This window comes from Aythya ferina, assembly GCF_964211825.1.
Source record: "Aythya ferina genome assembly, chromosome: 27".
Lineage (NCBI taxonomy): Eukaryota > Metazoa > Chordata > Aves > Anseriformes > Anatidae > Aythya > Aythya ferina.
Window position 1 is genome coordinate 3,563,891 of NC_140310.1, and position 23,376 is coordinate 3,587,266.

General features: G+C 40.2%; 2 protein-coding genes across 3 annotated transcripts in view; one reads left to right on the forward strand and one right to left on the reverse strand.

Moving 5' to 3' along the window:
• Window positions 1-23,376, forward strand: part of LOC311424452 (uncharacterized protein) — a 184,351-nt gene that overhangs the window by 73,890 nt on the left and 87,085 nt on the right. The gene's annotated exons all lie outside the window — the stretch shown is intronic.
• Window positions 892-22,362, reverse strand: ADAM28 (ADAM metallopeptidase domain 28). Of its 2 annotated transcripts, none has more exons than XM_084499627.1 (24): window positions 22,164-22,362; window positions 19,340-19,440; window positions 18,606-18,682; window positions 16,980-17,058; window positions 15,917-15,993; window positions 14,920-15,118; window positions 14,464-14,526; window positions 13,811-13,882; window positions 13,069-13,238; window positions 12,213-12,297; window positions 10,875-11,005; window positions 9,869-10,046; window positions 9,279-9,368; window positions 8,650-8,845; window positions 7,903-8,005; window positions 7,155-7,311; window positions 6,445-6,525; window positions 5,825-5,903; window positions 4,835-4,925; window positions 4,320-4,410; window positions 3,977-4,042; window positions 3,576-3,653; window positions 3,082-3,144; window positions 892-2,985 (listed from the first exon to the last, which is right to left on the reverse strand). In XM_084499627.1, exons 1-24 carry the CDS (start codon window positions 22,213-22,215, stop codon window positions 2,953-2,955), a joined length of 2,412 nt encoding a protein of 803 aa, XP_084355753.1. In that variant the 5' UTR covers window positions 22,216-22,362; the 3' UTR covers window positions 892-2,952. The 2 variants fall into 2 exon arrangements, with proteins under 2 accessions (XP_084355753.1, XP_084355752.1); XM_084499626.1 differs by having other exon boundaries at window positions 4,320-4,413.

Genomic DNA, 23,376 nt, shown 5'->3' on the forward strand with positions numbered 1-23,376 from the left:
TTAGCCAGGAATAAGGGGACAGCTGGACCCAGATAAACTACTGCAAGTCAGCACAAAGTGTGAGAGCACAGAGGGAAAATCATCTGATAACGCAGTAGTCCTTTGGGACTACGTACTGCGGGCTCTGGACAACTGGAGCACTGTAGAGGCCTTCACTTTTCTTGGGTTCACTTTCCTCTTGCAGTAGAGGCTTTTTGACAGTAGATGTCACGTTTGCATAACAGAACAGCAGGCTGTACGTACAGTGAGTGCTGCTGTGCGAGGCCTGGCTGGGAGCTGTTGGCACATGCTCCTGCTCCGTCGCAGAGGATGCTATCATCCTTTTTTTCCATTGGATGCTGGGGCCAAGAAAAGCTGTAAATCATAAACAGCTACAGGTGTGTTCTGTAATACATTTTCCTTAGGTTTCTAGTGCTGAAGATGTTTGATAGCAGCACAGCATTTGTGGTTGGGTTGCAGTCTCTGCCTATTGAAAGTGTTCAGATATTAAGGCAGTTTTTGCCCATGCAGGTCAAGCACAGTCAGCAGGAGAACGCAAGCCCAAGCTGCATGGTTTGGGAGTTGGGTCTTGGAAAGGTACTCACGCGAACACACGTCTAAATTTCAGCTTGCTTCAAATCTCTACGTCCTCGGAAAGATCTTGAGTACTCACAAAGTGGAAAAGGTTGAAAACCATGGAGAAATAGGTTTTAAGTAGGTAGAGAAAATGTGATGTAGTATTTTGTCAACCCAGCTTTACTGGATAAGCTGGCAGGGATTTGAAATACTTGTGAATTATCTTTTTGGTCCAAACTGGGAGGTTTAGGGATTTGGTGATTGTTTTATATGATTCCACTTTACACTATTGTCAAGTGTATTGGATGCAAATGATTGTCATTAAACTGGAGGTAGTTGTTTTGTGATAGAACACTTTTAATACAGAAAATATTGTAAATACATTAATTACAGTTCATAAAAAAAAGTTCTAAATCTTTATAACAGAGTCAAATACGGATACATTAAAATCCATTTTTGACTAAAATAACAAAGCAATTATACAAAGCGGAAGAAAGCCATGCTCTTCCAAAAGTACCTCGCTCCTCAAACTGAAGACGGTAATTTCATCACAACTGTATTTTGCAGGGTGTACCATAACTGATTGGCACTGTCAAAGCACACCTAGCCCCAAAGAAAAAATTGAATTTTATATGTATTTCTGTCTCAGAGATGATGCGTCTGCGGTAGTGATCACAGTGTGTTAGGAGGCTCTGTTTTTAAAAAGTGACTGTCCCGTCGTGTGGCCAGCACCAGAACAAGATAATACGGGTTGGGATTTCAGCGGGTGTGAGCTGGTTGGTGAACATGAATAGAAGTTCTTGCACCCTCTGAGGATCAGGCTTATTTTAAAATTCTAACGTGTGCTGGGCAGAGCCAAATCCAGGTACAAGCATGCACAGTGCTGGCCTGAGGCCCCAGATTTTGTTTTGGCAGTTTGGCAGCTGTGCCATCTTCTCTGGCCACTATGCCCAAAGGCTGGAAACTGCACAGGCACAGTGTAATTGATTTGGAAAGCCAAAGGACTGCTCTGATTTTGATCCCCATCCAAACACAAATCCAGTTCAAACTGGAATCTCCATAAAATCTTGAGTACTTTGGGTCGAGGACAATTTTGTTCCCTTTTTTTTTTTTTTTTTCTGGTAAAAAATTTTTTATTCCTTGAAAAACACTTCTGTGTGCTTTAACTTAAAAATATCGATGCCAACCACATGAAAGGTATTGGTGCCAACGGTAACAATAGCATCAGTGCCAGCACCCTCACAGTATTATTAACAGCAATGCCAACAGTATCATGCAGATCTATGCCAGCAGGCGAAGAGTGTCAACAGTGTGGATGCCAACAGGCCAGAACGAATGAAGAACCCCTCAGTAATGAACCAGTGTGCAAAGCCTCATGCTGCACTGCAGTCCCACAATAACAAACCCCTGTGCCCAGCCGAGTTCTCATTAGCAACTTTACAATAACACACCCCGATGCAAGAGCAATTAAACGAAAACACCAAGGTGTGTATACCCTGGAAGGGAGAAATATCCAGATATTTCTGGAGCTGAGGGGTGAATAAAATTAACGATTAAAGATTTTGTTGACTGCGCTTTTCTAAATTTTTCTGTCCAAGTGCAATGATGGCAGCTGGAGCTCTTTTTTTAAGCTGGCACAGCCTGAGCTCTGGGAGCGCTTGCAAGCAGCAAGCGGTTTGATTCCCGCGTGCTTTGCTGCTGAGCATAACTCCAGTCCTACCAACTGAACAGAGGAATCCTGTTTAACAGGTAATCTAAGGATTAATAAGAGTATCTGATCCCAAAGGATCCTTCCAGAATCAATTGGTTTCCATTCTGTATTCTTATTATTCCAAGGCTTGTTCAGGCCTCAGGGTCGCAAACTTTTCTCCGAAGGGCAGGAAGGATTTTTCTTGTTCCGGAGGTTGCAACTTTGCACGTGAAGCAAAAGATCTGGTCTGTTGCTGAAGAGAGGGCTGGCAAAGATCCAGAAATGCAGCAAATAGTTTTTAATTTACAAAAATAATCAGCGTACCGTGCTTTTCCCTGACTTTCTCAGGTCTCTACAGAGAAAAGCAGCGCATGTGCAGGTATCCCAGTGCAGCCACTTCTTGTGGGGGTGGCCTAGGAGTTGGGACATTAAGCAGCTTTTGTAACGTACTCCTAGTTTACACCTCAGTGCAAGTAGCAATTCTGCTTCGTTTCCTTTCAGACAGCAGCTTGATGTCATCACCAGAGGGTTTCTTGCTGTTTGAAAACCAGACTTTTCATTTCAAAGCAGCTGTCAGTAAGCCATTTTTTTTTATATATTAAAAAAAAAAAAAAGGAAGCCTTTACCAAAAGTGGAGGAATCACTGGACATTTGTGATATTGTCCCTGAACGTTTCAGGGACCTTGATCAGCCCTACTTCGGAAGCTTCATACACGGGGATTAACTGGAGGTTTTAAAGCCTGCATGAAAAAGAATCAAACAAATGACTGTGCCTGATGCAGTTTCACCAAATTACATCCCAAAAGATTTGCAGTTCACATTTAAACTCGGGTTACCTTTGGTGGAGGTGGAGGTTTGCCTTTGGGAACTGGGAGGCAAGCAGGTTTTTTCTCTGGTGCCTGTAACAAAAATGTAGTTTAATAAGCGTTATGCTTTCATGTCTAAGCAGCTGCACAACCTCCTCAGACCTCAGCTGCTGCTGCAGTTATCTCGTATTTACTGCAGCATTTTCCTAGTGGAAAAGCTCGGGGTGAGTCAGGTTAATCTGACTGCATACAATAATATAAGTACACAGGGGATATAGATATACTGCTTCAGAAGAGCACTGGGCTATTCTCAATGTGTAAATTCATCTTTATCAAGTAGCTGTGCTCAAATAAACTACTCAGGAAGCTGAAGCTGGTTGTGTGCTCAAGGTACATGTTGAAGAAAGCATCTCTGAAGACGGGGATTCCTTTAATCATAGTCAGAAACTGAAAATACTTGTTGGTGTCTGCTATTCATCTGCAGCTGAGATGAAAGATGTGAAACATTGTAGGGTTATACTTACAAACAGCTCTTGTGTGTGAGAAGAGGCTGGCTTGGTGGGAGGGATGGGAGGTGGGGGACCCTTTGGTCTTATGATGGGCTGTAAGAGAAGAGAGTACAAAAGATGTTGGTCCTATATACGCATCTCGTACGTGTGCATCTGTATGGTCCATGGGAATGTGTGGGCTTGTGTTTTATACAGAAAGTACATTGCTGGTGGTAAATGGATGTATTCATTTCAGAAATAGATCTGGGATGCTTTATGCTGCCTGGCCCTGAGAAACATGCAGGGCTTTATCTAGAGTGCAAAGATTTTCCCTGCCCTCGGGATCAGATGGTCACTGCAGGTCTCCACGTGAGCTCCTGTGTGCTGCCCTGCCCAAAACCAACATAAAAGCCAACACGTTCTCTCAAAGTACTTACACTCCGAAGCTGTGGTTTGTTTTCCTGCGGTGGGGGTACAGGAAGGAGAAGTTTCTTATCGTTCATCTGAAAAAAAGGGAACAGTTAAGTCTGATGGAGACCTCATCTTGTCTTCACATGCACCCTTTGCCACAGGCAGGTCAGTTAGGGGCTTTTCTTAACGTCATGTGCTGTACCCGCTTCCTCCCTGTGCTGGGACTCACAGCACGCTCCTCTCAGCCCTAAACAAGCACTTTGAAACCCTCCTGCAAGTGTAGGCCACTTCAGCTGGTGAGTTTTCACATTTCAGCCCCTCATTTACAGCAGAGAGGCTGTAGCTGACCCAGCACCTCCCTGCTCTTACCTTCTGGGCAGGTATGGCCAGGCCTGGGTGCTCTCCGTGTTCTTGATCCACAAAGACTTGGTTTGTAGCTCCAGGTCCCCTTCTGGTCTGCCTGCTATGTGAATTTACAAATAACTGTAAATCTTACCCTGTCTGAAGTGGGTTTTTTTTGTTTTGTTTTGTTTTTAAATAACAACAGCAAAAACTACCTGCTAAAGTCAAATACCTGTCTTAATCCTACTGGTCTGTTATAAAGTCATGTTTTTTCTTTTCTCCCTCCCACCCACTTTTTTTTAATTACTGCGAAATTAATCTTGAGTGCCACAGATTCAAGTTTGCAGTCCTCTCCCAAATTCAGGACCACTGAAGCAGCTCAGTAAAGCTCCTTGACCAACTTCCGTGGTTGTCTAAGGTTTCCTTCACCCACATTGAAAGCCCCAGCTTAAAAACTATCGAGGAATTGCTTGGTTTTAGTGTTGTTGCTTTTTTTTTTCTTTTCTGTATTTTTGTTTTTCTCAATAGGGTAAACACTTTACCTCTTCTTGAATACTCGGAAGTAGATAAGTAACGCTGCTGCAATTATTGTGACAGTAAGGATGACCAGCACAACAGCGATGATAGCGAAACCTGTCAGGAAGACACAAGTTGTTATTTCTTAAAAGATGTGCTATTACTAAGCAGATTCCTATTGGCAAAGTATTTTTTTCCTCAAGGTCTAGACACTATTTATCTTAATAGTTGCTCAGGCTTATAGCTTTTTCTCCTATCACAAGTAATCATTAAAATAAATTTGTTTCTGCTGTTTTTGAAGACTCTGGTTATTGCTTGGGCTGTCTTTCAGCTAAACAAATCCATCCTCAAAGATCATTGCGCTGTCATTCTTCCTCTCTTTCTTGAAGGGTGTTACCAACGTAGGCACAGCCCTTTAGCATAGCATACAAGTGAGGCTTCACAATTTTCCTTCAACAAAACTACTCTACAGCCTCAACCAAGACTCAGTGTTGAGAGCTGCTGGTGCTTTAGTGAATGTGAAGAGAGGACAAAGATAATATCAACAGCTTAAAATTCTTTCCTTAAATCTTTTTTTTTTCTTCCCCTAGACAGTTGGGTATTTGTACAGAAGGGATTTTCCCCAAGAGGTAGCTCAGTTACAGATCAGCACCATGTAAATGCTAAAGCAATGACCCTGACTGCCTCCTTCACAGCAAAGCCTCTGGGAGCTTGGCTCCACTGAAATTTGACAGCGTGTGCTTGTTATCTCAGGACAGAAAAGGAAAAAGCTTACCACCCTAACGTTATAGATACACCCAGGAGATTATTTAGAAGAAAAAATAATTTCCTCCAGTTGTTCACACAAGCTTTAATTACTGAAAGATGCACAGAAATCAGAGACCTAGATATGCAGTATTTGCAAAGAAACAGTCTGACAGCCAGGGCAAGTTGGGGCTGTTTCACTGGAGTTAAAGAAGGTCTCGTTTCAACGAGTTGATGGTAGTCAACCCCATGTGTGGACATACAGCACTTACTGGTAACAGCTGATGAGCTGTCACAGGTCGGTGGTGCCCATCCTTCCTCACACTGGCATTGCAACTCATGGTCGCATACCTGGGGAAACACAAGGATGGAAATAGGAGTGAAGGTGATGTAGTAAAACATCATTGGCTCAGGAACAGGGCAGCATTAAGCTTATTACAGTTAGATCTGGAAACCCCCTCTTATTTTGCTTGGACTAAACTTTAGCACTGGGAGTAGCAATTTTGCACAGGCTTGGTTGTCTTTTGCAAGTATTTTTACACTGGAAGCTATAGCACAAAGCAGCATCTTTGGTCTCTACATCTGTAGCTCTCTTAATGTTCAGTTGTGAGCACAGTTATCTTCACAAAACGGGAGGAGACCTGAACGTATAGGTGTGATACTGGTTCAGAGGCAGGGCCAGGCAGAAACTGTGTCAGCCTCCTGTGAGCTCCTTAAAAATATTGGTACCCTATCAGGTTAGATTTGGTTTTATAAAAATATAAGAAGCTTCTGACTTTTGCAAATTCCTATTCCAGTAACTTAGATACTGGCATCAACAAGGTCTATAGCTGGCGTGCATTATTATTATTATTATTTTTTAAGTTAATAGCATCAAATGCTTATATCTTACAGCATGTCCTGGACACTTAGCAGAGCAGTCACTTGATCTAAAGACATCTTCAGCAGAGACACATTCTCCATTGCTGCATACCTGCGATGTACAAGGCAAATGTCACCGAAGAGATTTATAGCTTTCAGAAAACACAGAGCTTGCACATTATTGTGTAAAGGTATGAAGTGTGAAAGGAGGTATGCAAATCACTTAGACTTATAATAGAGTTTGATATGTTGACAGAATTTTTCATTTGACCTTTGGATACTTTATAGCAAGGGAGTGACAAAGATGTAGAGATATCATTGTTTTCCTGTCCTCTGAAATCCTGTTTTTCCCTTAATAACCCTCCCAGGTAAAAATATGACAAAGAAATTGGACATAGCACTCAGTGAGGCCTAACACATCCATTATAGAAATTATTAAAAACAGTAATCTATATATGGTCTTTTAACTTTTCAGTACAAAGTATGTTTCTTCTGCCACATATATTTTTGTCAGTGAGAAATTAATAAAATAGCAGTCAAACAAAAGGAAGTCAGAAGGACAGCAGTTCCTGTTTGCTGCTGATTCATGCTAGATGTAAGGCAGAAGTTATGGCAAATCTGATCAGAAGCTCCACATCCACTTCAGCCTTTCTGGTTTAAAGTCCTTGTCTGGCAAAAAATGCTAATGATATAAGCAAGACTGAAAGAGGGAAAAAATAAGAAAAAAAAATCTCTACTAACCATTCCATCCCCACACTTGGTTCCATTGAGGATCATCCCCAAATCTCCTTCTCCATCCCTAGGAAAACTTGCTTTGCAGGACTCAAAAGTCACCAGGCTCCCATACGTAGGCATCTCCTGCCCTCCGGTACAGAACAACTTCCCACACATTATATCTCTGGAAGGAGAACAAAAGCCACTAGAACAATGCACAGCAAAACCCTCTGAGCTGGTCTGTTGCACAGCCTGAATTTGCTGTGGCTATATAGGATCTCCAAAGAAATAACTGCAGGTATCAGTTTTGTTTCGTGATGGTTTTGGGGTCAGTTTGTTAGTAGACTGTGGCAGGTCCCTAATACCTCTTGAGTTTATTAGGGAGCCCATGGGAATTTGCAGAAATGAATACTTAGCTGGTCTGGCTCAACTTCTGAGGTTCACCTCAGGTTACCTATTCAAAAATCCTTGCCCAGTCCTTACCTACACACACACACGTGCATGTACACAGTCATCCTCACAAGCAGGCTTGCACACATGCATACTCTTGTTCATTCTCAGGCTGATCTTGAGATAAATTACTTTGCTTCTTTCCCTGGATAGGATTACTACTTGGAAATTAGATTTCTTAGAATTATATTTCAAATGGAATAAGAAACAAAGACTTGTAGACTTATGTGCCACCTAAAATAGAGCACTCTTTGCTTCGGTCTCTTAATTCGGATGGGAATGATCTCTCTTCACAAATTCTAGCAAATTCTGTAACAGTGCTTACTTTTTTTTACACGGGATGTGACTACCACTTTTTTTCTTGCAGTATCCGTAATATACCCCTCTCTCGTTCATCCGGTAACAGGAAGCTGCACCTTCAGTAGCCTCTGTTAAAGAGGAAAACAAGAAATGCAATGATGCAAAGAGCTTAGGAGAGGAGCTGGGATTAGTTTAGGTTCTCTGCCTGCAAAAACTGTTAATACTGCATTTCCTTTATCTGTTTAGGATATGGCCTTTTCCAGTAAAGTTACCCATGAGCCTAAATGACTCACTGACACTTCATGCATTAATTCTGTAACAGTAATGTGTGCATTCAGCAGCACCTATCCCTCTGTGTTCACTGCCTAGTACAAACCGATGGACTTTGCTAAAGAGAAAGGACATAGTCAGGACTAGGAAGCTGGTAAGCCACCACTCCTCTCGAAATACAGATACTTCCTCATTTTATCAAGTGCACGTTGACTGTATCAAAGTCATCTTAATGTTGTGCAAAAGAGGAATATACTTATGATTTCCTATTTCTCTAGAGGTATACTATATTATATGCCGTGACTTTCAGTTTGGGTGGCGATAAACTTTTACGATGTAAATATAGAGCTGATAAACTACATGGTATGAGCGAGAACTCAGCTATCTAGCTGTGCTGTTCCTGATTTCCAAAAGAGCTTTGTTGGGTTGCTCTCAGGCAAAGCCTCCTATGTCTCTCTCTTTTGACCTTGACAACAGTTTTTCAATGCCAGCTTGTACTTACGTGGTCCGAAAGCAGCTTTGCACTGTTGTTCCCGGGTGGGGCAGTTCCCCATGTAACAAAAGCCTTCTCCCTCGTTGCAAGGATGTCCATTCATACGGAATCGATCCGATGGGCAATTCCCAGAATAACCGGTGCACATCTCAGGCAGGTCACAGTCATCCTTAACTGCTCGGCAAACAGCTCCTGCTGCTTTATACTGAAGTGTGGGGAAAGCAATGCTACACTTAATTTTCTTCCTTGCCATTTAAAAGTCACACTGAACCAGAGGGCTAAAATTAGGGGAGACAAATCCCATCCTCACTGTAAAAATTGTAAAAATTTGGGGCCAGATCCCTATCTAATGTAAAGTTGTTTACATCAGTTTACAGGATTTTGCCTGGCTGTGCCTGAGCTTTTCTTCCCAGGAGAAAATGGGTAATCAAAAGGCTCATTTCTCCAGGGTGAACTGGGTGTACTGGTTGTTGTGGTGTGCATTGGGATGGGCAAAATGTGCCTGTAATTACAACGCTATGTCAGTAATTACCAGTAACGAGGATTGATTCTCTTGAGAGATGTATCAGTGCTTTCTCAAAGGCAGAAAACCCCTACCCTAGAAAATATGAGGAGACAGAGATGCAGAGGAGTCTTACTTGGCAATTCTCACAGCACTCTCCATGAGCACACTTGGATCCCGCCGTCAGTTTGCACGTCTCGGGGTTGCAGCAGGTGTTTGTGCACTCCTGTGACAGAACAGGCAATCAGCTCTGGTACAGCACGACGTGTTCTTGGTCCCCTCCTCACTGCACTCTCAGTGAACCACCCTGTACTGGCTTATTGAGGGAGGGAGGGATACCTCGAACCTGACTTTGCTTCTCTGAAAACCACTGTTTCTAGAAACCAGACCAGACATCATGAGAGAGCACAAAGGACGCTAAGTGGGATTACAAATGCGCCGACAGAAGTGGGGAACTTGCTTATTTCCTCTGAGACAGTTTCGAATGCATGTTTTTTCCCCATTCTCAGTTCCTGTGTCGACACAACGCAAACCATGCCATCATCTTTCTCATCACGCACTTCATAGGCACGTCTGTAGTACGTATAAGCAATTTGATGACCAGCGTTCCTACAGAAGTATTTCAGCTAGCTTTGAGCTGGCTACCTCAGAAACCAACTACTCTACAGCCTCAATAAAATTGTTTGCCTCTTCCAGGTATTATTTTATCCCCAGTTATGCAGATACCTCGGCAGTACCACAGTCGCATTCCTCTCCTTTTTCCACAAAGCCATTTCCGCAGGTTGGAGGTGCTACGATGGTGTTTATATCTGGGATGTTGGTTAAGCATTTTGGCATGTCATTCAGCATGTATTTCTCAAAGTCTTGGAGGCTGCAAGAGCTGAATACCTTGGGGATGATCGAGCTATATTGAGAAAGGAGGAGGACTCGTATTAGGATCAGCATAGACAAGGAGAAACAATACCCCTCAAAATAAAAAGGACACAAAAAAGTAAGCATAGTCCAAACTACTGGGTGCAGCCACTTTTCCAAATGTAAAAAAAAAAATACTAAATATAATGGCTATCTTCTAGCAAGAAAAATACTGGAAGCAAATCAGAAGAAAAGATGGGGTAAATGTAAATATATTGCACGTAAAGAATCCTACACCTCAAAGTTTTCAGCCCGGTCTACACAATTTGTGTCTGGATGCTTCAAGCATGAAGAGGTTTCCCTAGGGCTGTCCAAATCAGGGTATTCAACTTAAGATGAAAATCAAATTAAGCCTCTACCAATTTAGTATTTATTGAAGATGACAACATTCTGTGTGTTTTTTACAGGAAATATTTTCAGGGTTTATAACAAAAAGATATTTTAGGTAAGTCTTGGAGAAACTCTGTCATCTGAGATAACCACAACAATTTCATGCTAACAGTTTTAAGGAAGTGATTGCTGCAATTTATGGCATAATGCCAAGGCCACAACAATGCATGCAAAGCAAAGGTCATCCAAAAGGGACTAAAGATTATTATTTTGGGGGATGTCTATCTAGGAATAACTAAGAAGGGCCTGGAACTGAAAATGGGATGCTCACCACTTTGTGGAGTTTCTTCCTTTTTCTCTTTCTGTATAATTGGAATGAGATAATCTTAAAGGACAAAACTAATGACTTTTCTATTTTGTGAAGCTTATCCAGAGCCCGTGCTTTACTACCCCTGTTCATTAATGCACTTGCCCTTTTCCAAACTCCTACCTGACGGTATCTGTCATGATACAGATTTTAGCACTACATATGCAGGCTTTGGTGTCATGACTCATGCCGAGGTTGTGTCCCATCTCGTGTGCCATGGTAGCTCCAACTGCAATTTCATTCCTGCTGTGATCCTGTGGAAACAAGAACCACCTATTATTTCTACGAGCATTTTAGAACAAATAGGAACATCAGAGAAGCTGTGTGGCTAAGAAAAACATTTTTTTTTTCAAGTGAAAACATCCTTATTCTGCGTAATGTGATAACATTGGTCTGTTCATGCATTTATTCCAATGTTTATGCTGCATTCTGTGTAACAGCAATGAGATCACACCGCTAACCAACATCAGTAAATTGGTGTAATTAGTTTTTAAATAAACATGAGGGAGTTAGGCAGCCAAGTAACAACTGAGCGTTAAGGGGAACTGAGCATCTCAAACCCTTAATCCTCTCTTTGGATAGCTGTCTTGTGCTTAGGGTAATTATGTGGGTGTGCTATAATTACTGCTCATTACACCAAGTAACCGTTGTGTACACTCTTGTGCGTGCACAGAAGGGAAAGGCAGATGCTGTGCTCCATCTTCGCCATTAGCCTGGTGCTATGGTGGGAGGGAGGAACGGAAAAGTCCCACTCTTTGGAGTGAAATGCAGATGTTTAAAAGCAGCTGGCAGAGGAAATGCATAAAGCATGTGATGCAGTGTACTGGTCGTGCTCTTCCAGCGTGGCATGGCAAATCGTGCTGCTAAAAAATGCATCTGCCCCCCAAAATAACATCCTGCATTTACAGTCATCCTAGGATTTCCTTATGGTGTGGGAAAGCTGGAATTTCATGTGATGGGTTGTTTCTCTTACCAACAGGCCCAGCCTCTGAAGCTGGGCACAGCAGACGAGTTCCCAGTTCTGTTGGTAAAGTTTGGGGTCTATGTTCCTGTTTAGGCTGAGGCTTATTATAATAATTTAGGCAGTGGTAATATAGTGGCTAAGTGCTATGACAGGCACAATCAATTCCCCATTTGTAATGGGAACCTTAAGCTGGAGGCATGAAATCATTTATTTTTCTCCTTTGACTCTACAAGTGTCTGGAGCTCTAAACACAGGTGTCAGAGTTTGATGTTGGCATTTAGATAACCCAACTACCATGCTTTGTTTGTGCTTTTGTTACCTCTGCACTTCATTTAAGATAAAGTTTGTGATTGTGGTTTCTGCAGCCTGATCTAATAATGATATGAACCAGACAGAGAAGTGAAAATGTTGTACACCACCAATTTCCATAACCATCCTTTGCTGGTTGCATGAAAACATAGAAAAGCTTTCAAAAATTAAACAAGAATAAATCAGACCTGAATTATACCTGCAGAGTATACATCACTGCATATGGATTTTAGAAAAGCTAATCCAATTGTTGTCCCCTCAAAGTCATAGCCCCTGTAAGGAAGAAGAAAGGCAGAGTGAGATGAAGTGTTATTACAAGGGAGAACATCTGAAGGCAGCACCAGCTCCATTAACCAAGCAGAAGGCTTGAAGCATGAACTCATTTCCAGCTCTGGTTTGCATCCCTGATTTAATAAAATGTTTGAGGACATGCTGAGGATCACTGCAAGCCAGTAAACAATTAAATACATTTTCATTTTATTTTTTTTTACCTAAATTACATTGCAGCTCATGAGATCTGAGCACCTGTTTGGGTGCAAAGTGCTTGATGAAGTGCTGTAAATGCAGCAAAGTGCTTGGATGAATCAGGGCCATTGAATGTGAGCCAGAATAGTGAAGTGAGCGTTGGTTTGGTTTGGCAATCTGCATTTCCCAGCCTTTAAGCTTCATACCGTGGCTCTTCAGGCTGTCAGACTATGCTGCAGTCCTCAGGACGCCCAACTGTTGTGTGACCAGAGAAGGGAAAAGGAAAGATAGAGATGTGACAAGTCATTGCCTGGCTTTGCAGTGTTTCAGGTAGAAGGGTTAGATAACATGTCCTAACAGTACGTCCTAGGAGCTAATCTGTGCTCCATGAAGAAAACAAAAGCAAGAAATGAGAGCCTGCATTTATCTTTTTGTCCTAGAATTAGTGCAGCTGGGTGCTGGAAAGGATGAAATCCAGTTCTGTACAGACAGTGTCTCTGCTGGGTTGGTGACCAATTTTTTTAAGAACAAATTCCTTTAACACGTTTGGACATGCAGTTAGAAAACAATGATACACACGTGATTAGCTGAGCATTGTCGTTTCTTTTCCTCTTTAATAAATCTGAGTTACGCCACTTTGAGAAGCTGTCCAGAGTGAATCCTGCAGTACGACTCAAGAGGCATTTATCATTATCTGTCCAGATTTCTAGGCCAATTAGAGCCACGTAAATATTTATGGCCTTATAAACCTGCAGCAGAGAAACATTTTTGCTGTAAAAACAAAGTACTTTATGAAGACTTCTGAAACACACTCAACTTGGTAATTGGTTCCCTTTTGTCACTTGCAATATGGTCCACTCCAAACCTGATTTAAGCTTTTCTGCACTTCAAAGTTACAATAACAACAAAAAAAGACCAAACAAAACATAAAATCTTATTTTTCCCCACTTTAAAACCATTTTTATAACTGGTTTAAAAATACTTGAAAAATCCTTAGATTTAAATTGTGAAAGAAATCAAGAATCAATTCATTCTTTGTGAAGTATTTCAATCATTCACTTTAGCAGGTGCTAAGAAAATAAGGTATAAATCTTTTTTAATAGGAGTTTATAAAAAAAAAATCCAGTCTGAAGGCAAACAACAGGATAATACAGATGTGTTAGATTTGTTATAAAAATGACAATTACATTACAATTTTCAAACAGTACATTTTTCATTCCTTCCCAGATGTATTAACAAAAAATCATGACGTTTGTAAAAGTAAAAAAAGTATATATAAATCACATTTATTACAATTTCACTTTGTTGTTTTTTCTCTTACCACGTTGATGTAATTGACTATTCCAAATATCCTTTGTCTCACAGTTTCAACATCTTGGTTATACTTCTTATACTAAAAAATTAAATATATGATGTCAGGAACAGGAAAGGAAAAATAAATGCTTTGTCGGAGAAGAAATATCCCAGAGCAGATTGCATTGCAAATCACACCGTACATGGCCTAGTTTTATCTTTTCTACTCCTTATTTTATCAGACAATGTATCACAAAGCCTGGAGGAGAGAGCTGGGAAAAAGTGCAGGCATATAACTCCACGTTATAGAGATTCTAAGCATAGGGGAATGAGTTGCATGCGTGATAGGGAGAGGAAAATGTGTCTATTTTTTTCTCCATGTTCACTCCTGAGCTTGCCAGGCAGCGCTGGATGCAGGGAATTAGCTTGCGTGGGGTTTGTGCATGACACTGAGGAAGGAGGGAGCTTGGGTCTGTCAGCACGGATATGCATACCTTACCTCGAACAGTTTTGTGTCTGTTAAAATAGCCATAAATCTCTGATTTGGTAGCATCTGGGACTGCTTTCAGTCCCAGCATAGTGTAGCACTGTAATTGTGGCAGGAGCCCAGAATGAATAGCACCGGCTTCAGAAAGCTTATCTCTAGCTGATGAAACGAGAAAAACTTATTTCAATACTCACCATAGTGTTGTCTGCGACTATGTACACTTCCAGATACTTTTTTGCTTTCAGATATGCCTTCATCTAAAGAAAGGATAAATTTTGATAAATATTAAGGCTTGTTTCAGTCTCAGTCTTTGCAACTTCACACCTACGTATTGGTTATTAGGCAATTTCTTTCAATAAGTAATTTATAATAGGGCTTTCTAAAATGATGAAAATTATTAAAATGGTGAAAGTAGGTTAGATATTTAAAAGTATTTAGCTGTTTGAAGATGCACATGGGCACCAGTTAGCACCAGTTGGACAGTGATTACAAAAACTCAGATCTGTGAGATTCTGCACTGGTTGTTTAAGGTTTGGTTATGCCCCACTGTTTGCAGTTGCATCTCTCCTAGAGGTGCCACCAGGCAGTGGGACTTGTGCCACTCATGCAGCTCTGCTAAGCCCTCAACTTCTCTTCTCCTATGTACTTACTTCTGGACTGTTGCTGGATTTGAAGATGTCACTGATGCGGTATTTTGAATGAACATCCCAACTACTATTGACTACACCGCAGGTTTTTATGGGCTCATCTTCTCTGAGTTTCTCATACTCGTAGACCGCGTGTTCGTCTCTGTCCGAAGATCCCAATGGTTCAATAAGGTACTTCTGACCACGGGTCTCAAAATACCCACTGTGAAAATTTTCTCCAGGTTAGACTGTGATCTTTTAAATCTAGAAGACTAAGTCAAGACAGCAACATTATCTCTAACAACGTTTTGCATGTTTGTAGGGATCGTGGCACACATTGATGCTATGGAACGTGGTTTGACAGCATGCAGGCAGAGTGTGCAATGGTTTAAAGGCAAAAATCAAAGGTCTTGAGTAAATCTGAAGCTCTGGCTGGTCAGGTGAGGTCTCTTGAGTAGGAGACTGTCAGTCAAAATGAAACTGGATTAGGAATGAATTAGTTTTATGTTTGGGGGTTTTGTGCTTGAGAGGGATGATTGAAAAGTGAATTTCAGTTCATTGGGGAATTCAAATATAAGTTCTAATTTTCATTTCAGATGAAATTTTGAAATATTGAAAGCAATTTAAAGTTTTGTGTCATTTCAATCAGTAAGCGTTAAAATAAAGCATTCAGTGTTAACACGTAAACTGGACAAGCTAAGAACTATTCACAAAGAAAGTCTGCTATGCTATGATTTATGACCAGATCTAATATGGAATTAGTCACATAAATTTGACATAGAAATTCCTTTAGCTTCTAATTTGTAAACTCTGAGACTGAAGTAGCAAAGTAACCTTTTTTTTTTTTTTTTTTTTTTTTTTTTTTACTTCTTCCCCTTGCCTTTGTAAACTAGTTTCCTCATGAGCATAAACAAACAAAAGATGAAATCCATTTATCTATATCCTGATTCTATTTACATTAGAAAATATATCCTCACAGAACATGCTATCTGTGCCCATTGGAAACCAGAGCCCCACCTACCTTAAACCTGTGCAAGCACTGATGCTTGCTATTGAATCAGCATCATCCTGAATATAACCTTCATAGTAACAGTGATCCTGTATAGAAAAAAATAAAATCCTTGTCAAATTGGGCCAAATCTCACTGACTGCAATGAATTGGCCTAGTGATTTCAGAAAGCCATCTGAGAAGATCTCCCATTAGGGGAGATTCTTAAAATGAAAACAGCTGGTGACCGTTTCCATATTTGCTACAGTACTATTATTGTTATCCTTCAACACAGACCCAGATGTTGGTAAATCCAGTTAAGGTGGGTTCTGGTTAATACAGAACACAACATGAAAATAAGAATAAGCAGATTTAGTGCTCAAAATGAAATGTAAACTAATGTGCTCTGAATTGGGCTGAATTTGGCCCATACGGAATTATTTCATCGTGGCCAGAATTCAGGGAAACACCCTTTAAAAAATAAGAGAAAAAAGTTTTGCATTCCAAACGGTATGGATTAAAACACACAGTGTGACATTGGACAAAAAGCTTCAGGTGAGAGCTTTTTTTAAGGATAAGACCAGTGGGCAGATAGTTAATTAAAAATTAACTAAAATGGAACAGCCACTTCCTCTGTGTCTGTATCTGAATAACTGATTTGTCATGGCTCAGAGAAACCACCTGGGGTAACCTGCAACGCGTGGGTGATAAGGTGAGCCAAGGAGGAAATCTGTGTTTATCGGAGCCCATGATCTCACTGAGATTAGGGTGTAAGAGCAAGTCACCGAGTTGCACAGAATGAGCAAAGTCAAATGAGCAGGGAAATGTTTGGTCTGTCCTAGCTCCACTCCCTTTCCTGACAAAAGAGAGAAGAAACCCAGCTCAGCAAGTGCATTCATCAAGCAGTGAGCTGAAAAGTGACTGCCTGGAGTCACGAAGAATATCTTCCCCTGACCCTTCTGAGGCATCCAAAGTTTCAGCGTATCTTGATTTAAAATCTTTTCTTTCCATATGATTTGTGCTATAATTTCAGGGACCCGTGAAATCTCATATAAACCTCAATACTGCAAATACAGGGGAAAGAAACCTTTATTACCTTGATCTGAGGACTCGTTGTTATTTGTTGACCATCATCTGAATAAACTGTTTCAGTATAGTCTTTAGCTAATAGATCTCTGCAAAGAGTAAAGTACAGTTATTATTCAAAAAAAAAGAAAAAAAAAATTAGTCATCTAGAAATGAGACAGTTGTGTCACACGTGAAGTATTTAGGGAATTCAAATGATTACTCAGGTTATGGTTAGTATCAAAAGACGGAGGAAGCAAAACTGCTGGGTGGGGAATTCTGCCTGTTTGTAATCCTTACTCAAAGAGACATTTCTAAAATAAGAAAGCAATTAAAGTCTACTTATTTCGTCGGTATAAAGTAGTCTCCTAGTAGATCTGAAAGTAAACATATATAAATCCAGTATTTATTCTTTTTTGGCCTCCAGTTTATGCAGACATTTCCAGCACTCCACAGTGGTACTGTTGTGTTCTCCTCCTGGTTTACCTGCACTAAACTTTAATAGCCAAGACAGAGGTCAGTGGAAGAGCTACCTTGTCTGCTTCACACATGTGTATGCGTGCACACAGAGATACTGCTCAGAGATCACACATACGTATATTTCCAAGATTGGTGCCACACTTAACTCAAAACCAGGGCTGCTGAGCTAGCAGCAGAGCACTACTCACTTCTGCGCAGGCAGCTACCCCCAAATCCCACAGCCCAAATTCTTTTTAAAGAGTGGGGTTTAGTGCAAGCTGATTTCCCTTCCCTCCTTTCAAATACCCAGATTAGATTTAAAAAGGGGCAAACATTGAATTATAATAAATATTTGACATCAACTGATTATAGCTCTGTTGTATTTACACAGTCATTAGAAAAGAACCTACTAAAGCTGACTTGTTTGATACGATGTTAAATATTATGGTGGAGCCAGCAAGCAGAAAATCACAACTGTGCTTTATTTTGCATTTGCTCTGTACAGTTTGGGGTTTTTCTTTGTATGCTTTGTTCAAAGCCCACTGCTTCTCCGCACCTTCTTCATGGCCTGTTAAAATGTTGTTAATCTTTCCAGCAGAACAGGCAAGCTCTCCTTGCTTTCAGTTTCCATAAAGCATTTTGTTGATGCCCGTGTTTATTACACTACTCAAAGTTCAACAGACATAGTGCTGAGGTAGGGCATGCTGGAAGCCTTTTCTGAGGAATACTGCACTTCTTATTAATATTTTCCATTTTTGAAGCATTTATAGAGCTAACACAGCCCCGTTTTCATGGATGTTTCTCTGGTTCTTCTCTGTATTTACTACCAGTATAGAACAACAAAAAAAAATACAACCCTGAGACTACCCATAGACACAGAAATCTTGTGAAATAATATGACCATCTTAAGCATTCAGTGGATTTAGCCATTTAAGGAATAAACAGGAGAGTACGGTTAGCGGTATAGGCAAGTCATTCTGTCATAGTAATTTTGCATGCCTATGTGGTTATTTCTCATTACCAAAACAGTGACATGATGTTTTCTCTTCCCCTTTCTCTCTTAGGACTGGAAACCATTATAATCCATAATACCTTTATCTTATAAGAGCCCAAGTCCTGTTTCTTTGTATTCTGCAGGCCCTACAAACCCACTTACAGCGAGGATTAATGTTCAAGGAAGGAGCTGAACTGAACATACTTATTTTTTTCGAGGTGCAGTATGACTTCCTCTCCATTGGCTTTGATTCCATACTCCAATGTGTCATCGTATTTTTTCTGTAAACAGATTTAAGTGTTAGAATATGGACTGTTACAATTTCTGGCCTCACCATGAGCTGGCAGTTGCTGAGTTGCCAACTGCATTCTTTTCTTCCTCTTCCCACCAAAAATAAGTGCTCTGGCAGTTACAGAATAAGAAGGAGGTCACCTTGTTTCATACTTTTTAGTTGGAGGAACAAACTTAACTTTGCAAATGCATTTCTACCATCACAAGCACATATTTGCACATTCAGTAAAGTGCTGAAGTGGATATTGAAATTCAACCATTTTCATAACTCTATTGAAATATGGAAGAATGTGCTTAGTTTTAAGCATTTGATTTAATTTACTACAAATCAGGATGCGCACAGGTTATTCAAAATCTGAGTACTATCAAAACCTACATCTGTGCAGAGATACAAGTACAGAAGATGCACTTACTGCATACAGGTACTTGGCTGCCCACTGAGCCCACCTCACAGTCTATTTTTACCAGACATGGAATCACTCTTCCAGGTTTTCTTTTTCCTTCCTCTTTTGTAAGATTAAGTGTCTGGCTCACCGTTTTCTTATCCTTGAAAGCCAAAAGTGCTCTGACTCCAGAAAACCTTCAACCTTCCCCATCTCCCAGAGAAGAAGAAAAGAAAAAAAAAGAGTAGTTCTCTCTTTTAATACCTCTTTGTTTCTTTCTACATCTCTTTTATGTACTGTGTGCAATTTCCGTGGATAAACTATTTCATATTGCTCAACTCCAGGTAATATCTTGCTTGTGCTTCCTAGGGAGAAAGAGATGTATATTTATGAACACACAGCGTTAACTTTCTAAACACCATATTTCATGTCTGCCATGACTGCTTCTCTGGGGCTGTATAGTCATCGATCTGTTGTGCCACTCATTTCTCATGCATTCTCTGTTCTGGCTTTGGTGTGTGGTCATCTGCTCTGCAAGGCAGTCCCCTCACAGTGTGAGCTAACAACGTTTGTACAGCCTGGATTTTGGATGAGTTGCCATACCTGGCAATTTCTTGGTGTCAAAATATCCTGTGCAATTCCCTCTGGATTTCTTTCCCCAACACCAACCAGCAGTTTCGTGTACCAACACGCTAGATCAGCTACGCAAGGTGCAACCTTCATCTTTTGCAAATGACATAACTTAAGTTGTATGGTTCTGTGAAATTAATAACCTTCAAACTTTATCACATAATGACATACAAGTTAAGACTGCCTCGATATAAGCAAATAAACTCATACAGTTCCCCACAAGTCTGGAACAAGCCTAGATTTCTGCTTCAGAAAGCTTTTCAGCTAATCTTCTCACATAAATACTTCCCAACAGTTCTTCAATAGACTTGCTCTTTTCTATTGAATCAGACTGAGTGACAGCAGAAAGACTGGAGAAGGCATTTCAGCAAGGGCAGGTGAAATAATAGGGGATGACGAGTAAAATGGGAAAATCTTGAGGGTGGTAAGGAATCCAGATTAAATAGCTCACATAACCAATTTTTATTGGTCTTGCTTATGAGGTGTGATGTCTGCAGTGGCTATAAAGAACATGGAAGAAAAGGTGCTGATGAGCAGTGTTGCATTTTGTTCTCTGGCTTTTGAGCATGAGTGAATAATGACAGAAGTTAATTTGTGGCACGCTTTGCAGGGGTGGTCAGCACGCACTGCAGCATTTGAAGTTAATGACAGCAGCTGGTGTACAGCACTGGGGAGAACAGGATCCTACAATGGATGTGTTAGTTTCCAACCAGTCAACGGGAGGTCTGTATGCTTCATAAACTCCTAAATCTCCTACAAAAGGTAATTTCACCTGAATAGACAAATTCTTGAGGGCTCAAGCACAAGAGACTGTGTTAAACAACAACAACAACAAAGAGAGAGTGCAACTCCCATTTTAATTGCCTGCCTCAAGGCCAGATTTTTACAAGAGTAGGGCATCCCATTACTGCAATTTTCTATAATCCTTAATCTCTGCAACAGCAGAGTACATCCTCATGCACATTGTTCCAGTAAAATAGATAGATTAATTCTTCAGAACTGGTTTATTTGATTAAACCCTTTCAAAAAAAATGCAGAATAAATGTGGCTGTATGTAGATAAAGTTGAATGCTGGAGAGAAGGGCATGATGGTATGATGGTAATAAATCCTAAGTTATCTTAGATCAGCAGAGCAATTACAAAGTACACAGTAACTATCCATGTGCATGCTGTTAAAGAATAAAAAATGCAAGTCCATTACTGTAAATAACAATAGGGCTTTATATTTTAGTTTAAGCAGCACTTTTTTTTTCTTAAAAAAAGGGAACCTTTTTCTTTGGAGGCTTGGTCTTCCTATGATCTTAAAGCATGTTCTCATGCAATGATCAAAGTAATATTTTAGGCCTCTCAAGAGCTGAGTTCTGTGCTCCAATTTTATCTGCCTGCTCCCTTTTACAAGACCAACTGCAGCCCAGATAATTCAAGTCTAGGCTGGAATCAAATAAGGACTCAAAACTAAACTGGTGTTTCTCCTGCAGAGGGATGCAAGTCGCATTTCAAGGAAAACAGTTTTGTTCTGGAACAAACAGTTTCTTAGAGGTCATTTTTTAATCAACTCACTGCATTGCCTTTGGCTAGCTTCAGCCATTGTCTTGAGTCAGTAGCTTTAAGGAGGAAAGAAATTCCTTAGGCTTTCTATAATGGCTAGAAAAAAATGTTAATAATGAGCAAATAATTAAGTAATTTTCCAAGAGCCTGAACCAGGAAGAAATATCATTAGTGAGGATTTCATTGATGATGAAGGTTTGATTTTTTTTGAGGAACTAAATATATAATGCTTTAAGCATTAGTGCTGTACACATTTTCAGATATTCTGTGCAAATAACGAAATCAAAAAGATACCTCCTGAGTACAAATTACGTGTGTAATTATGTGTATAAAACCTGTGCGTGCTTGTGCATGCCAAGGTCTGAAAAAAAAAAGTTCCCTGATGACATGAATTGAATGAAACAATGCACATTGGGAAAAAAAATATGGTGTGGTCTGTTAGGTTAAGCTTCTCTACTCACAGCTTGAAGTATGCCACAGATAGTGAGGGTGGTAACTGTTTTAATTCAGGTAATGTCATTAACTGAACTCAGATAAAAGTGTTTTCTTTTATAGCCAAAAGGCTGTCAGTGTAATCCTTTGCCCCAGTTGGATAAATTCTCCAATCACTTGCAGAGGAAGCACATTCTTAATTGGCTCACAAAACTAACCTGTTCTGGGTCTGTAGCCAATGTATGGCGAGTGTTCACACAAGTAAATATTTCTCTAACTAAATAGTCACTTTGAACTGAAAGAGAAAAAAAGCAAACTCCCCAACTTCAGTAATACCTTTTTCTTAAATGGCTTTAATTCACTGTTCTTCAGTGTCATCTTCATGTTAATGATTAAAAAAAAATCGTAAAAGTTATACAAAGTTATTTAAGATTACCCATAGTAACCACTGATAAAGGATTTAAAGAAATAGACATACCTTGATGGAGAAAACATAGCAAAAGGACAGAAATCAGAACTTTGTTTGTCATCTCAGTCGCAGTTGTCTGGCCGTGGTCTCCTCGGGCTGGGAAAGTTGGGTTCCCAGTCCCTCTGCTTTGAGCAGTCCTCTTGAGCAGCGAATGAGAAGGAGTGAGCTGCTCAGCTTGTTCATGTTCCTATATGAGGAAGTGTTTACTAAAGGTGTTGCACAATTTTCAAGTCACAGAGTGTTACAGCAAGCGGAAGTTCCTGCTGGTTAGTTAATGTCACACAAGTTGTGATGTATTGAATACCTCTTAGGAATAAGTTCCCTAAAACTGCTTATCAGGGGGAAGATGGGATACTGAAGTTCTCATAATGTCTTTTTTTTTTTTTTTTTTTTCGTCTGGCTGGTGAAAAGCTAAAATAGAAACAGCCACTAATTTTCAGCTGAGTGTGTAAACTCAGGAATTGATACTGACAAGAAGCAAGCACCACTGGTGGAGGAATGGGGAAGTTTGCAGGAGGTCTGGGTTAAAACAGGTGGTCAGGGCTGGTGATACAGATGTTTCAGTTTCTGCCAATTACCATTTAATCTGTATGGAAGGGATGGGTTTAGAGCACTGGTATAGGTAATTCTAAGTCCATGAGTCATAGCTGTGTTATAAGCACAAAGTGCGTCCTATTCTGCCCCTTCTATCCGTATTAATAATGTTTGCTTTTGGTTCATGTGACAGATACCTAAATAAAAGGGCCTGTAGACAAGTGAGCCATCAAGGTGATTTCTGCCAAATAATATCCTAAATGTCTATGCTAAAAACTCATTGCATTAATTTAGCCAGCTGTAATATAATAGTACTGTGCTCTTCTCAGGGCCACAGCTATCAGTATAGAGCTGCTTTATAGAAGAATAACTTTTCATATGCTTAGAATAGGTATTGCAGAGCACATAGAACTAGAATGGATCATGCTATATACTGCAGTGCATGAATATGTATTAGTGATACCCATTACACAATAATATATATATTATTAATTTATTACATTCATTTATAAATTAATAATCATTTCAGTGTAAATCTACAGGACAATTTTTACTGCCTTAACCGGGTAAAAAATGTTCATACTTCTAATAGAAATAGTTTTGCAATAAAATGTATATCCCAAGTCTCAGGTATGTGTTAAGAAGTTCTGATTTTTTGAACTTTGAAATTGCAAATGCCCACTTTCCT

What these genes read in the sequence shown, in the direction of transcription:
- ADAM28 (XM_084499626.1), bottom strand. Translation starts at nt 22,215, where the DNA reads ATGACAAACAAAGTTCTGATTTCTGTCCTTTTGCTATGTTTTCTCCAT. An exon ending in CAGCTCATCAGCTGTTACCA is followed by an intron (nt 4,926 to 5,824) that starts GTAAGTGCTGTA and finishes TCTTCCTGACAG; the next exon opens with GTTTCGCTATCATCGCTGTT. An exon ending in TGGCCATACCTGCCCAGAAG is followed by an intron (nt 4,043 to 4,319) that starts GTAAGAGCAGGG and finishes CCTTTTTTTCAG; the next exon opens with ATGAACGATAAGAAACTTCT.